The sequence below is a fragment of the Macaca nemestrina genome, chromosome 14 (genome assembly GCF_043159975.1).
Source record: "Macaca nemestrina isolate mMacNem1 chromosome 14, mMacNem.hap1, whole genome shotgun sequence".
NCBI classification, from domain to species: domain Eukaryota; kingdom Metazoa; phylum Chordata; class Mammalia; order Primates; family Cercopithecidae; genus Macaca; species Macaca nemestrina.
The window spans coordinates 87,584,137-87,597,759 of record NC_092138.1 but is presented as its reverse complement, the minus strand read 5'-3'; the positions used below and the strand labels follow the sequence as shown (position 1 = coordinate 87,597,759).

Below are 13,623 nucleotides of genomic sequence, written 5' to 3'. Positions count from 1 at the left end.
TAATGGTCATCTGAATCTTCAGTGAGCCATAATCATTTTGCTGGTGCAGGGTATTGCTTCAATGTTGACAGTGGCTCACTGATCAAGGTGGTAGTTACTGAAGGCTGAAGAGGCTGTGGCAATTTCTTAAAATAAGACAACAGTGAAGTTTGCTGTAACAATTGATTCTTCTTTTCACAAAAGATTTTGCTGTAGCATGTGATGTAGTCTGGTAGCATTTTACCCACAGAACTCTTGTTGAAAGTGAATTTATTCCTTCAAACCCTGCCACTGCTTTATCCACCAAGTTTATGTAATATTTTAAATCTTTTGTTCTTATTTCAGCAGTATTCACAGCATATTCACCAGGAGTAGTTTACAACTCAAGAAACCACTTTTCTTTGGTCATCCACAAGAAGCAACTTCTCATTAGTTTTATCATGAGATTGTGGCAATTCAGTCACATCTTCAAGCTCCACCTCTAATTCTAGTTCTCTTGCAATTTTCATGTCTGTAGTTATTACCTCCACTGAAGCCTTGAACCCCTCAAAGTCATTCATGAGGGTTGGAATCAACTTCTTCCAAACTCCTGCTAATATTGATATTTTGACCTCCTCTCATAAATCAGAAATGTTTCTCATGGCATCTAAGATGGGGAATCCTTTCCAGATGGTTTTCAATTTATTTTACCCAGATCCATCAGAAAAATCAACTATATGACAACTATATGACAACTATAACCTTACAAAATGTATTTCTTAAATAATAAGACTTGAAATTATTTCTTCATGAATGCGCTGCAAAAAGGATGCTGTGTTATCAGGCATGAAAACAACATTAACCTCTTATGCATTTCATTTTTCTGAGCAGGAGTTCTCAACAGTGGGCTTAAAATATTCAGTAAACCATGCTGTAAACAGATGTGCTGTCATTCAGGCTTTGCTGTTCTATTTATAGAGCACAGGCAGAGTAGATTTAGCATAATTCTTAAGGGTCCTAGGATTTTTATAATGGTAAATGAGTATTGGCTTCAACAGCTGCATTAACCCCTAATGAGAGAGGCAGCCTGTCCTTTGCATCTTTGAAGCCAGGCTTCTCCTCTCTAGCAATGAAAGTCCTAAATGGCATCTTCTTCCAATACAAGGCTGTTTCATCTACATTGAAAATCTGTTGTTGAAGATAGTCACCTTCATTAATTATGTTAACTAGATGTTTTTGATAACTTGCTGCAGCTTCTATTAACACATCAGCACTTGCTGCTTCTCCTTGCACTTTTATGCTACGGAGATGGCTTCCTTTCTTAAAACTTATGAATCAATCTCTGCTTAAACTTTTCTTCCACAGCTTCCTCACCTGTCTCAGACTTCCTAGAATTGAAGAGAATTAGGACTGTGCCCTAGTTTGGGCTTAAGGGAATATTGTAGCTGGTTTAATTTATCCACACCTCTAAAACATTCTCCATAACAGAAATAAAGCTGTTTCACTTTCTTATCGTTTGTGTCTTCACAGAAGTAGCACTTCTATTTTCCTTTAAGAACTTTTTCTTTGCATTCACAACTTGCCTAACTGGTGCAAGAGGCCTAGCTTTTAGTCAGTCTTGACTTTCTACATACCTTCCTTACTAAACTTAATCATGTCTAGCTTATGATTTAAAGTGAGAGATGTGTGACTTTTCCTTGCATTTGAACACTTAGAGGAAATTGTAGGGTTATTAATTGGCCTGATTTCAATATTGCTGTATCTCAGTGAACAGGGAGGCCTTACATTTACCAAGTAAGTTGGCCGCCTTATATGAGCGCAGTGAGGGCCCCCCAAAACAATTACAATGGGAACATCAAAGACCTTTGATCACAGATCACCATAACCGATATAATAATAACACGATTTTGAAATATTATGAGAATTACCAAAATCTGACGCATAGATATGAAGTGAGCACTTTCTTTTGTAAAAGTGGCACTGATAGACTTGCTTGATGTAGGGTAGCCACCGACCTTCAACTTTTAAGAAATAATATCTGCAATGAACAATAACGTGAGGTGCAATAAAATGAGGCTGTGTCTATACCCACCCTCCAACTCCAGGGGTGAGTGCTGGGTAAATATTTGTTAAATGCACAAACTCATTTCCAAAACACAACAGCCCTTTATCGAGGATCTTTATCTGTTTGAGCCTGGTGATAAGAGACTTTCATATTTTTTAACTCTTTGAATTCTGACCCACAATTCTGTGAGTTGAATATTATTGCCTCCATCACACAGATGGGCAACAGACATTACAATCATTTTTTCTTTGTTCTAAAGACTGCACAGCTGATGGACCTTATTGTGCCCTCCTTCTCTTCCTTCAACACCTGTCCTTATTCAGTGAACAGCTGCAGCAGGCCCAGTGCACTGAGAGATGTGACCGAGGAGGACTCTAGGCATGCAGGAAGCTTACAAGCTACTCAGAGGCACAAGATAGTCACAGGAAGTTATGAGACCACTCTGAACAGCAATATATATATCTCAACCCAAATTAGTGCAAACCACAATTGCTAGAGGAAGGAGAATGTTAAGTGTCAGCTAAAACACCAGTCCCAGAATCTCTGGGTGGAAAGAACTCTTAAAGAGAAAGGCAGGACACTAGAGTCCGAAGTCAGATACACCCAGGGTGAAACCCAGCTCTGTCACTGGGACTCACTGCCGGTCCTCTCACCTCTGTAAATGCCAAGTCCTGCATGTGAGTGTGTACATTTCTTTTCAAATTGAAAAACAAAAAACAAAAAACACCAGATGTATTAGTTTGTTTTTGCATGCTATAAAGAACTACCTGAGACTGGGTAATTTATAAAGATAACAGGTTTCACTGGGTCAGTGTCCCACAGTCTGTACAGGAAGCATGGCTGGGAAGGCCTCAGGAAACTGAGTAACATGGTAGAAGGGGAAGGGGGAGCAGACATGTCCTACATGGCCAGAACAGCAGGAAGAGAGCAAAGGAGTAAGTGCTACGCACTTTTGCACAACCAGATCTCGTGAGAATTCACTCACTACCACGAGAACCTCAATGGGGAAGTACACTGCCTCCCCGCTCTGCCATATCCAATCACCTCCCACCTGGCTCCTCCTCCAACACTGAGGATTACAATTCAACATGACATTTGGGTGGGGACACAGAGCCAAACCATATCAACAGGGATAATAGCACAATCCCATAGGCAATTATTAAATGAGATAATCTATATTAAGCCAAAGTTCTCATGTCATAAATTCTCAGTAGATATTAGCCCTTGTGAATATTGTTATCACCATAATATTGTACACCCTCTCCCCTGGAGCCCTGATTCCTTCCACAACTATCCCAGGAAAATGGCCATCCCTCCTCAGTATGCATTCCTGAAGGCTGGAGCAGTAAATTGGAAGAGAGTGTTCCCTTGCTGAATATTGCTGGCTTTGGAAAAGTTCAAATCTACTTCCCTGTGGCTTGTGCCACCTCACCCTATCCCTCCCATGGAAGATGTTTTTCAAGAAATCCTTATAAAGCAGTCACCATGTGCCAGGCACTGTCCTAATGCTTTACCTACATTATCCATAACAGGTCTCAAAACAGCCTCAAAATGGTGCCTGAGTTTCTTTCTCCTATGAAATGGGAATGTATAATTTACATCACTGTGTTTTTGGGGAGGATTAAGTGAGTTGATACATGTAGTGCTTAAACCATTTATTGGCACAGTATGAACGCACAATCAGCATTAACTATTATTGCCATAATGATTTGTGTAAACTATTCATCTATGGTATTACTCTAAATAAAAGAAGGATCTGCTTTTAAATTTTTGGGTGGCAGTCCATAGCTTCCAGGGTAAAGTCCAGAATCACCATGGCCTGGCACACAGGAATCTTCTCTAGCCTGGCTCCTGGCACTCCTGCTGTTTCAGCCTTTGCCATATCTCACCTCCTCCTTCACAGTTCAGCATTTCTGCATCTCTTGAAGCCTCTCAATCAGGGTATTCCCTCTCCTACCTCTAGGCCTTAGCATATTCTTTCCCTCTGCCTAGAATTTATTTATCCCACTCTATTTATCCCCCTTTACCTAATTTCCACCCATCCTTTGTGTCTCAGGCTCTACATTACCTCCTCCAAAAAGCCTTCTCTGAGCTCCTACTTCCAAGGTCTGGCAAGAGAGAGAGTCATCTTTTTAGTCCTGTGGCCTCACTTATCTTGCTAAGTTAGTATTTTTCTTCCTGCCTAGCACACGCTATGTCACATCCATTCCTATGTCTCCCAGGAACCCAGCCGAGTGCCCAGAACAAGCCCAGCACCAATGAAACATGTTTAACTGAGTAATGGACCATGTGGGTCTCAGATCTTTCATCCTTTCTCCTCCGTTGAACTTCTCAACATTCTCAAGGCATGGGTCTTGCAACTTTGAGGGACTTTCCGGTACTATTAATTATTATCAGTTGTTAGGCACTTACTGTGTGCCAGGCATTTGAACACATTTGCTCTAATCTATTACTCATGCTACCTCTGCTAGCTAGGTATTAATATCCCCATTTTACAGATGAGAAAATTGAGGCTCAGGGTTTAAGAGACTTGCCCAAGGTCTCTGGATCACCTGAGGTCAGGAGTTCAAAACCAGCCTGGTCAATATGGTGAAACCCCGTCTCTACTAAAAACATAAAAATTAATCTGGCATGGTAGCACATGCCTGTAGTCTCAGCTACTTGGGAGGCTGAGGCAGGAGAATCGCTTGAACCCGGGAGGCGGAGGTTGCAGTGAGCCAAGATCACGCCATTGCACTCCAGCCTGAATGACAGCGTGAGACTCCGTCTCAAAAAGAAGAGGCTTACCCAAGGTCTCATAGTGAGTGAAGCTGGGATTCCATCTCAGGGCAGCCTGACTCCAGACAAACTTGCCCTCTTGTCTATTGTTCTACACTGTGGCTCATGCTATTAGGGGCTGAGAAGGCTCCCTAAATCCCAGGGCAGGGGGAGCTGTAAGATATATGAAAACATGTATCAACATAAACACCTGTATATGAATGTTCATAGCAGCATTATTCATAGTAACTGAAAAGTGGAAACAACCAAAATGTCCATCAACTAATGATGGATGAATATAATGTGGAATATCTATATAATGGAATATCATTTGGCAATACAAAAGGAACGAAGTAGTGATACATGCTGAAGCATGGATGAACCTTGAAAACACTATGCTAACTGAAAGTAGCCAGTCACAAAAGACTACAGATTATATGACTTAATTTACATGAAGTGTTCAGAGTTGGTAAATCTGTAAAGCCAGAAGATTTGTGGTTTCCCAATACTAGGGGCATTGGGAGGAAGTAGGCAGAGACTCATAATAGAGGCAGGGTTTCTTTTTGAGTTGATGAAAATATTTAAATATTGATCACTTAAACTGTACCCTGCTTAAACTATACACTTTGAGTAGGTAAATCATATGGTATGTGAATTATATCCCAACAAAGCTTTCTTTCTTTAAAATTAAAAAAAAAAAAAACTGAGCTGGAATTTTTGTTTGTTTGTTTGAGATGGAGTCTCGCTTTGTTGCCCAGGCAGGAGTGCAGTGGCGCGATCTCGGCTCACTGCAACCTCCGCCTCCCTGGTTCAAGCAATTCTCTTGCCTCAGCCTCCTGAGTAGCTGGAACTACAGGCACCCACCACCATGCCCAGCTAATTTTTTGTAGTCTTAGTAGAAATGGGGTTTCACCATGTTAGCCAGGATGGTCTCAATCTCCTGACCTTGTGATCTGTCTGCCTCAGCCTCCCAATGTGCTGGGATTACAGGTGTGAGGCACCGTGCCCACCAGGAGCTTGATTTTTATCAGTACCTTGTCTTAGGTTCCTCTTTCCCAGGGAGCTTAGGAAACAAGGTTGCCGGCTATTACCAGCGAATGATTAATCTGCATCAGTGGGGGACTTGTCACTGTCTTGGCTTGGCATCATCCATTCACATCTCTCTCTGAGTGACACAGACCTTTCCTGGTATTTATTAACAGTGGGCTATGTCAGCATCTGTTCCCAGCCACCCTGCCTAATGCTCACCCTGAGTGGGGCTTGGGCTGATTCAGCCAAATGGAATCCAGGTGATGCATTTGCACTTGACCGGTCAGGTAATGAGGGGATGGCTGTCTCACCCAGTCTGGTGGGGTCTGGCTATCTCTGTTTTGGAACCAGTATTAACAGAAAAAATAATAATTTGTATGTCAGAGATAGAAAGATGTTTGGAACCTTTTACACAATGTCTGGGTTATATAGGAACAGAAACAGGTGCTGGGAGGCCAAAGAAAAGCCATAATAATAATCAGCTCAGTACGTGGTATGCAGCAGGTGCTCAGATATTTATTGAATGAATAAACAATGAATTAAGTTTGCATTAGGTTTTAGGGTTTGGAAAACACATTTCCATATCATGTTATTATATCCTCATAATCATCTACAGAGTTGAGAGTGAGACAGATATTGTTCCCTTTTTACAGATGAGAAGGCTGAGTTTCAGAATATTCATGTAGGAGAAAGAATGTGAAGTTGGACCTACCTGGGTTCAAATCCTAACTCCAACACTGACTTCAGGGTTTTCACATCTAAAACAGAAAATAATTCATCTGGCTTTGTCTTTCTATAAATATAGTTTTTGTTTTGTTTTGTTTTGTTTTGTTGAGACAGGGTCTCACTGTGTCACACGGGTTGGAGTGCAGTAGCATGCTCACAGCTTACTGAATCCTTGACCCCCACCTCCCCAAACTTGCCAGGCTCAAGCAGTCCTCCCACCTCAGCCTCCTGAGTAACTGGTACTACAGGCACACATCACCACACCTGGCTAATTAAAAAAAAAAAAATTATAGAAATGGGATCCCACTCTGTTGCTCAGGCTGGTCTTGAACTCCTGGGCTCAAGCTATCCTCCCATCTCAGCCTCTCAAAGAGCTGGATTATGGGCATGAGCCACTACACCCGTCTTTAATACAGTTTTATTGAAACATAGCTACATTTATTCTTTTGTGTGTTGTCTATGATTGTGTATCACAAAAGCAGAGTTGAGTGATTGGGACAGAGACTGTATGGCCTGCAAAGCCTAAGATCTTTACTATCTAGCCCTGTACAGAAAAGTTTGCCGAGCTCTGTTCTGTAGAGTGGTTGAAAACCCTCCACACAGTTTCTGGAGTGTGGTAGGTATTTAATTGAAGTTGGTCTTTTCTCCTTCCAAATAAAGGCACAGATAATATGGCGAGTGACTTCATCATGATCCTTTCCCTAAGATTTTTCAAACCCTGTAAGGACCACAATGAAACATGAAGTGTCTAGAGTGAGAAGAGCCAGTGCAATGTTAGGAGCACTTTGATAAGAGTCAAGGACTGAGGTGTTTTATTTAGTTCTGGCTCTGTCCTACCAAGCAAATGTGGGCACATTCGCCCTGTGCCCTGTGTAATTGCATGAATTGTGTCCCCACAAAATTTGTGTTCACCAGAACTTCAGAATGTGGCCTTATTTAGAAATAAGGCCTTTGCAGATATAACTAAGAAAAGGTTACAACAGATTAAGGTGGACCCTAAACCCAACTAATGGTGTCATTTTTTTTTTTTTTTTTTTTTTTGCTTTGCTTTTTTTTTTTTTTTTGAGACGGAGTCTTGCTCATCGCCCAGGCTAGAGTGCAATGTGATCTCAGCTTACTGCAAGCTCCGCCTCCTGGGTTCAAGCGATTCTCCTGTTTCAGCCTCCCCAGTAGCTGGGATTACAGGCACCCACCACCACACCCTGCTAATTATTGTATTTTTAGTAGAGATGGGGTTTCATCATGTTGGTCAGGCTGGTCTCGAACTCCTGACCTCACGTGATCCACCTGCCTCGGCCTCCCAAAGTGCTGGGATTACAGGTGTGAGCCACCACGCCCAGCCCAAATGGTGTCATTTTAAGAAGAGGAGAGGACACACACACACAGGCAAGAAGGCCATGTGATGATGGGGACAGAGGAAGGAGTCCTGAAGCTGCCAGTCAAGGAAAGCTAAGCATGGCCGGGAGCCATGGAAGGCTCTGAAGAGGCAAAGAAGGATTCTTTCCTTGAGCCTACAGAGGGACCAGAGCTCTACCAAACCCTGATTTTGGACTTCTGGCCTTCGGAATGGCGAGAGAATAAATTTCTGTTGTTTTAAGTGAGCTGGTTCATGGTACTTGTTATGGCCCTTCTAGTAAACTTAAACACCGTGCTTTCCCCTTCTGTTCCTGCATGGAGTGAGGCTATTGTGGATCACATGCATGACCCAGGAATCAGGTTATGGGAAGTACATAAAGACCGCCCAGGCTCTGCCCATTCTGTCCTCCTCTGCTAAGACAGAGAGATTGAACACAGATTCTTACTGGCCTTACTGTTAGGAGGGCTCTGACTTGCCCAAGATACAGAGTAAGTCGTTGAAGCTCAACTCAGGCAGCTCAGGACTCTTGAGGTCACGCAGATTCGAGTGCACAGCCTGGCCTCACTGCATCACGCCATTGAGAACTGCAACAAGTGACATAACTTCCCTAAGACCCTGTTTCTCCAGCTGCACATTGGGTATAAAACTGCCATTTCTAGGGCTCTTGTGAAAATCACAGATAATATTACAGGAAGGAAACCTAGTACCATGCTTAGCACATAGCAGGTGCCCAGGAAATCCTAACTAATGAAGAGGATAGTGATAATTTTGGTGACTGCTGGCAAAAGTGGGATTCTCACCCTGGTCTCCTGATGCCCCAGGGCAGTGTCCATCAGTCCAGCCTGTCTCCGCCCCCAGTGCTCTTCCATTCTTCTCTTTGCTGCCCCCCCACCCCACCCCGAGATTGGGGCAGCTCTAAGATCCGACAGACCTTAAACCCTGGGCTCCACAAGCGAGATGAAGGATTGAGCCACAGAGTTAAGAAAACGCCAGTGTCTGCTTTAAGCTCTTTTTCTGTCTTGTGCTCAGATTCTTCATTCCCTAGCCTGACACAATCACTTCTCTTGACTTGGTAATGGCCCCTGTGTCAGGTCTTTGTGTTTTAAGTAATGTTCCCCTCATGTAACTGATGTTTATGCGGAATCAATCCTTTTAAAAGCGGACAGCCTTTGTATTTTTATAACTTGAACTGTCTCCAGGTTCCACAGAAAGGTGACATGTTTTAGCTTGTTTTTCACTTCCCTTTCCTTGTTTCTTTGTTGTCCGGTTCTGCTCTCCATGGCTCTGTGTTTTCTTCTCTTTTCTTTTTCTTTTTTTGAAACAGAGTCTCACTCTGTCTCCTAGGCTGGAGTGCAGTGGTGCCATCTTGGCTCACTGCAACCTCTGCCTGCTGGGTTCAAGCGATTCTCCTGCCTCAGCCTCCTGAGTAGCTGGGACGACAGGCACGAGCCACCACGCCCGACTATTTTTTGTATTTTTAGTAGAAACGGAGTTTCACCATGTTGGCCAGGCTGGTCTCGTACTCCTGACCTCAAGTGATCCGCCTGCCTCAGTCTCCCAAAGTGCTGGGATTACAGGCATGAGCCACTGTGCCGGGCCTCTGTTTTCTTTCTCACTCAGTGTCTTTCTCTTCCCTTTCATTCTGTCTTTTCTGCATTTGTCGCCTCCTGCTCCCTTTTCTCATTCCCCCTTCCACCTTCTCTCCCTCTCCTCAGCACACTTACTCATTTGTTCTGTTTACCTTGAGGATGTCTCCTCTTTTCATCTGTTTCTTATGCCTCTGTTTCTTTCTTTGCTTTCTTTTTCCAATTCTAACTTTTCATTTTTATCTGTTCACATTCTTTCTCTCCTCTATTTGCCTTTCTTTTCCTCTCTGTCTCTATGACCTGTGTCCCTCTATAACTCTCTGTCTCTCTGTCTGTCCATCTATACTTTATCTGTTTCCAGGTGACTGTATGTGTTTCTGTCTCTCTGTGTCCCTTCTTTCCTTCTCAACAGTTTCTCTATCTGTTTGTCTCTTATTCTCTCACTTTCTCAGGTCCTTCTGTCTTTTTTTTTTTTTTTTTTTTTGAAATGGGAGTCTTGCTCTGTCACCTAGGCTAGAGTGCAATGGCAGAATCTCGGCTCACTGCAACCTCTGCCTTCCGGGTTCAAGCAGTTCTCCTGCCTCAGCCTCCCGAGTAGCTGGGATTACAGGAACATGCCACCATGCCCGGCTAATTTTTTATATTTTTAGTAGAGATGAGGTTTCACCACATTAGCCAGGATAGTCCCGATCTCCTGACCTAGCCCGCCTAGGCCTCCCAAAGTGCTGGGATTACAGGCGTGAGCCACCGTGCCCAGCCGGGTCCCTCTGCCTTATCTCCTCCCCTTACTTTCCATTTCTTCTTCTCCCTTCTAGGGTATTAATATTTTAATAGGCTTAATGTCTTCCCAGGATCCTCAACTCTCTTCATGATTCAAAAGTGGCAAGTCTCCCCAGAGGTTCATTTCAGGAACTGTTAATTCTCCTCTCCCATAAACCTGTCACCTGGCTGCATACAAAGTTAGGAAGCAAGGGATAATCCTGGCAGCGCCTCATCCTTCTCCTTTGTCCCTGTGCTGCATCCCTGAACAGGAAGGATTTGGAACGGGGACCCAGAGTTGGGGAAACAGAGAAGACTGCCCTGCTGAGGAGGTTCTTAGTAAAACTACTCACTGGTGAAGACTACGTCTAAGCCTTTGAGTGTTTTCTGTGTTTCATTCGAAAACGTTTACCTAGCACAGGTTCCTTCCAGGCCCCTGGAGGGCTAAAGAGAAATGAATAAATCTTGAGCCTTTTCCTTTAAAAGCTTATAGTCTCTCTGGGAGACTGTGAAGCTGATAATTAAGATCAATAAGTTAAAAGATTTAGCCAATATGCTCACAGGGAAAAGGAATTAATTCTAGTAGGGGGAAGCAGAGAAGGTTTCATAAAGGTGGTAACATAAAGCTACTGTGTAGTTCGGGAGTCAGGACCTTGCCTAATGTCACTGCCGTGTCCCCAGCACCTAGCATTGTGCCTAGTACATGGTAAGCACTCAGTAAGCTTGTATAATATATGAAAGAATGAATGAATGAATGAATATGAAGAGTTTTCAAAGACAGATTCTTAGGATTTCATCAGGTAAGCATTTGGAAATGGGCATCCCAGGCAGAAGGAAGAGCATGATTAGGGATGGAGAGAGGTGCCTGCAGGTACCACACCCAGATACCCTCTTCAGGGCCAGCCCACCCCCCCACCAGCTGTGGCTGTCAGTGACTAGGCATTGCCTTCAGCCTCAGGGAACTGGCTTATCCAAGTGTATCCCGTTCCAGACAGCAGCCCCCACCAATGACTGGCTACTGTGGGGATGCAAAGGCCTGGATTCCTTGCCTTAATTCAGGACATCCATAAAGGGCCTTCTCAGCTCCAGAGCTCCCTGCAGGATCAACTGATGCTTTAGACCCGCATTGTAGGTCAGTCTCTCCCTTTACCAAATCCTGCCTTGTTTGCTTGCCATTTATTTTTTATTTTTTATTTTATTTTATTTTGAGACAGGGTTTTGATCATGGCTCACTGTAGCTCAAGAGATCCTCTCGCCTCAGCCTCCTGAGTAGCTGGGACCACAGGCATGCTCCTCTAAACCCTGTTAATTAAAAAAAAAAACTTTTGTAGAGACAGGGTTTTGCCACATTTTCTAAGCTGGTCTTGAACTCCTGGGCTCAAGTAAGCCTCCTTCCTAGGCCTCCTAAAGTGCTGGGATTACAAGCGTGAGCCACCACGCCCAGCCCTTCCTCGCCTTCTACAGATGCATCTCCCAAGAGGGCTCGTCAATAAACCTCTTGCATGTAACTTTCCAGTTTAGAACCTGTTTTCAGAGATTCTGTGTTCAGGGAATGAGATGAGGCCTGTACCTAGTGGATAGAGATATGAGGAGAGGGTCAATGGGGCTGGACAGGTAATCAGGGACCAGATCATGAAGTCCGAATGCCAGAGAAGTTAATTTATATTTTTTCTCTAAGTACTGGGAAGCTATTGAAGAGAGGAGTATCTAATTAGAGCTGGGATTTACCAAGTTCACTGACAGTCAGTATGAAAGATGGGACAGAAGGGGTAAGACTGGAGGCAGGAAATGAATTAGGAGTTTCAAACCTGGTCCAAGCCTGAGGTGGAGAAGAATGGGAGAAGGTATGCAGGATGGTGCAGAGATACCCCCTCTAGTGTGTGCTAGCCTCTTCCTGCTTCATTTCCCTTGCTTCACAGCTCTGGACCTCATGAGGCACAGACCAGGGAAGGATATGTGCTTCTTCTCACTGCTCATGGTGCTCCTTTAAAATCTCCTGTAAGTGTGGAAATCATATACCCCAGTGCAAGTGTATCTCTTATTTTGGGCCCTTTCTGCAGAAGACAGCATCAGAAGCTCCCATCTGTATCCTCCATTGTAGAGAATTCCATCTCATAAAATTTTGGCAGATCCATGGATTATGGTATCAAGTCTAGTCTTATCTTTTAAGAACCTCATTTGGGAGGAATCATGTATTTCCCTGGAATCCCATGACCTTTCCAACAACTGTTGCTGACAGTCTCGATGGTGTGACTTATACACAATAGTCTGAAAAATAAGGATCTAGGGCCCTAGAGGGTCAGACTCCTGTGTTTATGTCTTGGCTCTGCTGTTTATAGACTGTTGGATTTGGAGTCAGTCCCACAATCTTTCATGGTTTCAATTTTATATTCACAAAGTTGGAATAATAGGAATGTGCCCAATTGCAGAGTTGCTATAGGGAGCTCTGAAATCTGTGGAAACAGGTAGGATGCAAGCTAAGAGGTAGTGAGAAGAGCCTTCTCTTTGGACTCAGCTGGAAGTTAATACAAACTTCACTTCTGTCACATTGTAAGCTGCTGGCCTTCAGCAAGATACTTCACCTTGCTAAGCCACAGTTTACTTATAGTAAAGTGTACATCTCATGACTGCCTCCAAGAATCATAAGTATTAATGAAATAAAGAGTATAGAGTTCTAGGTCTATTTCTCTGTATCACAACTTGACAAGCACCGTGTCATATGATGGTATACCTGTTGTTGTTTCCTTTTTGTAATATTGATTGTTATTATTTTCCTGATTATAAATAAGTTATGGTTTCAAATGTATTGAATTCACATTTTTTTAAATCTAGGGATGCCAATGTCTCTGGGGTTTAACCATCCCCTTTCTCTCCAAGGGAAGAAGCGATGCTGTCCACATACTTTGAAACCATCAATGACCTGCTGTCCTCCTTCGGGCCAGTTCGTGACTGCTCTCGGAACAATGGGGGCTGCACTCGCAACTTCAAGTGTGTATCTGACCGGCAGGTGGACTCCTCAGGATGTGTGGTAAGTGCCCATTGGCCCAGGAACATGGCAGTGGCCCAGGTGCTAAGGCCACCTGCTGGAAGCCCTGCCCTGTGAGGGAATGCTGGTAAGGAGGATAACACTCGCACTACCCTCACCTACCTCTGCAGCCTTCAGCATGCCAACCTACCTTGGTTTCCTCACCTGTAAAGTGAGAACATTATACATACCTCTTGGAATTGCTGGAAGAATGAAACAAGATATTATAACTTAAGTGCCCACCACACAATAGGTCTTGGAGAACTTCTGACCTTCAGAAGCTTACAGTCCATTTGAGAGTAAGACAGGGAATGCCTTACCTCTGTGAATACAATAGTAGGGGGAATGTCAATGAGGTGTA

General features: G+C 43.6%; 1 protein-coding gene across 11 annotated transcripts in view; it reads left to right on the top strand.

The window, feature by feature from the left end:
• Window positions 1–13,623, top strand: part of LOC105487111 (astrotactin 2) — a 995,255-nt gene that overhangs the window by 545,531 nt on the left and 436,101 nt on the right. For all 11 annotated transcript variants that reach the window (XR_011612991.1, XR_011612990.1, XR_011612989.1 and 8 more), the window contains one exon: window positions 13,115–13,265. Coding sequence is in view for 7 of the 11 variants with exons in the window: in XM_011750424.3 (XP_011748726.3) it covers window positions 13,115–13,265 (151 nt within the window). In the remaining 4 variants the exon portion in view is untranslated. The remainder of the gene's footprint in view (window positions 1–13,114; window positions 13,266–13,623) is intronic.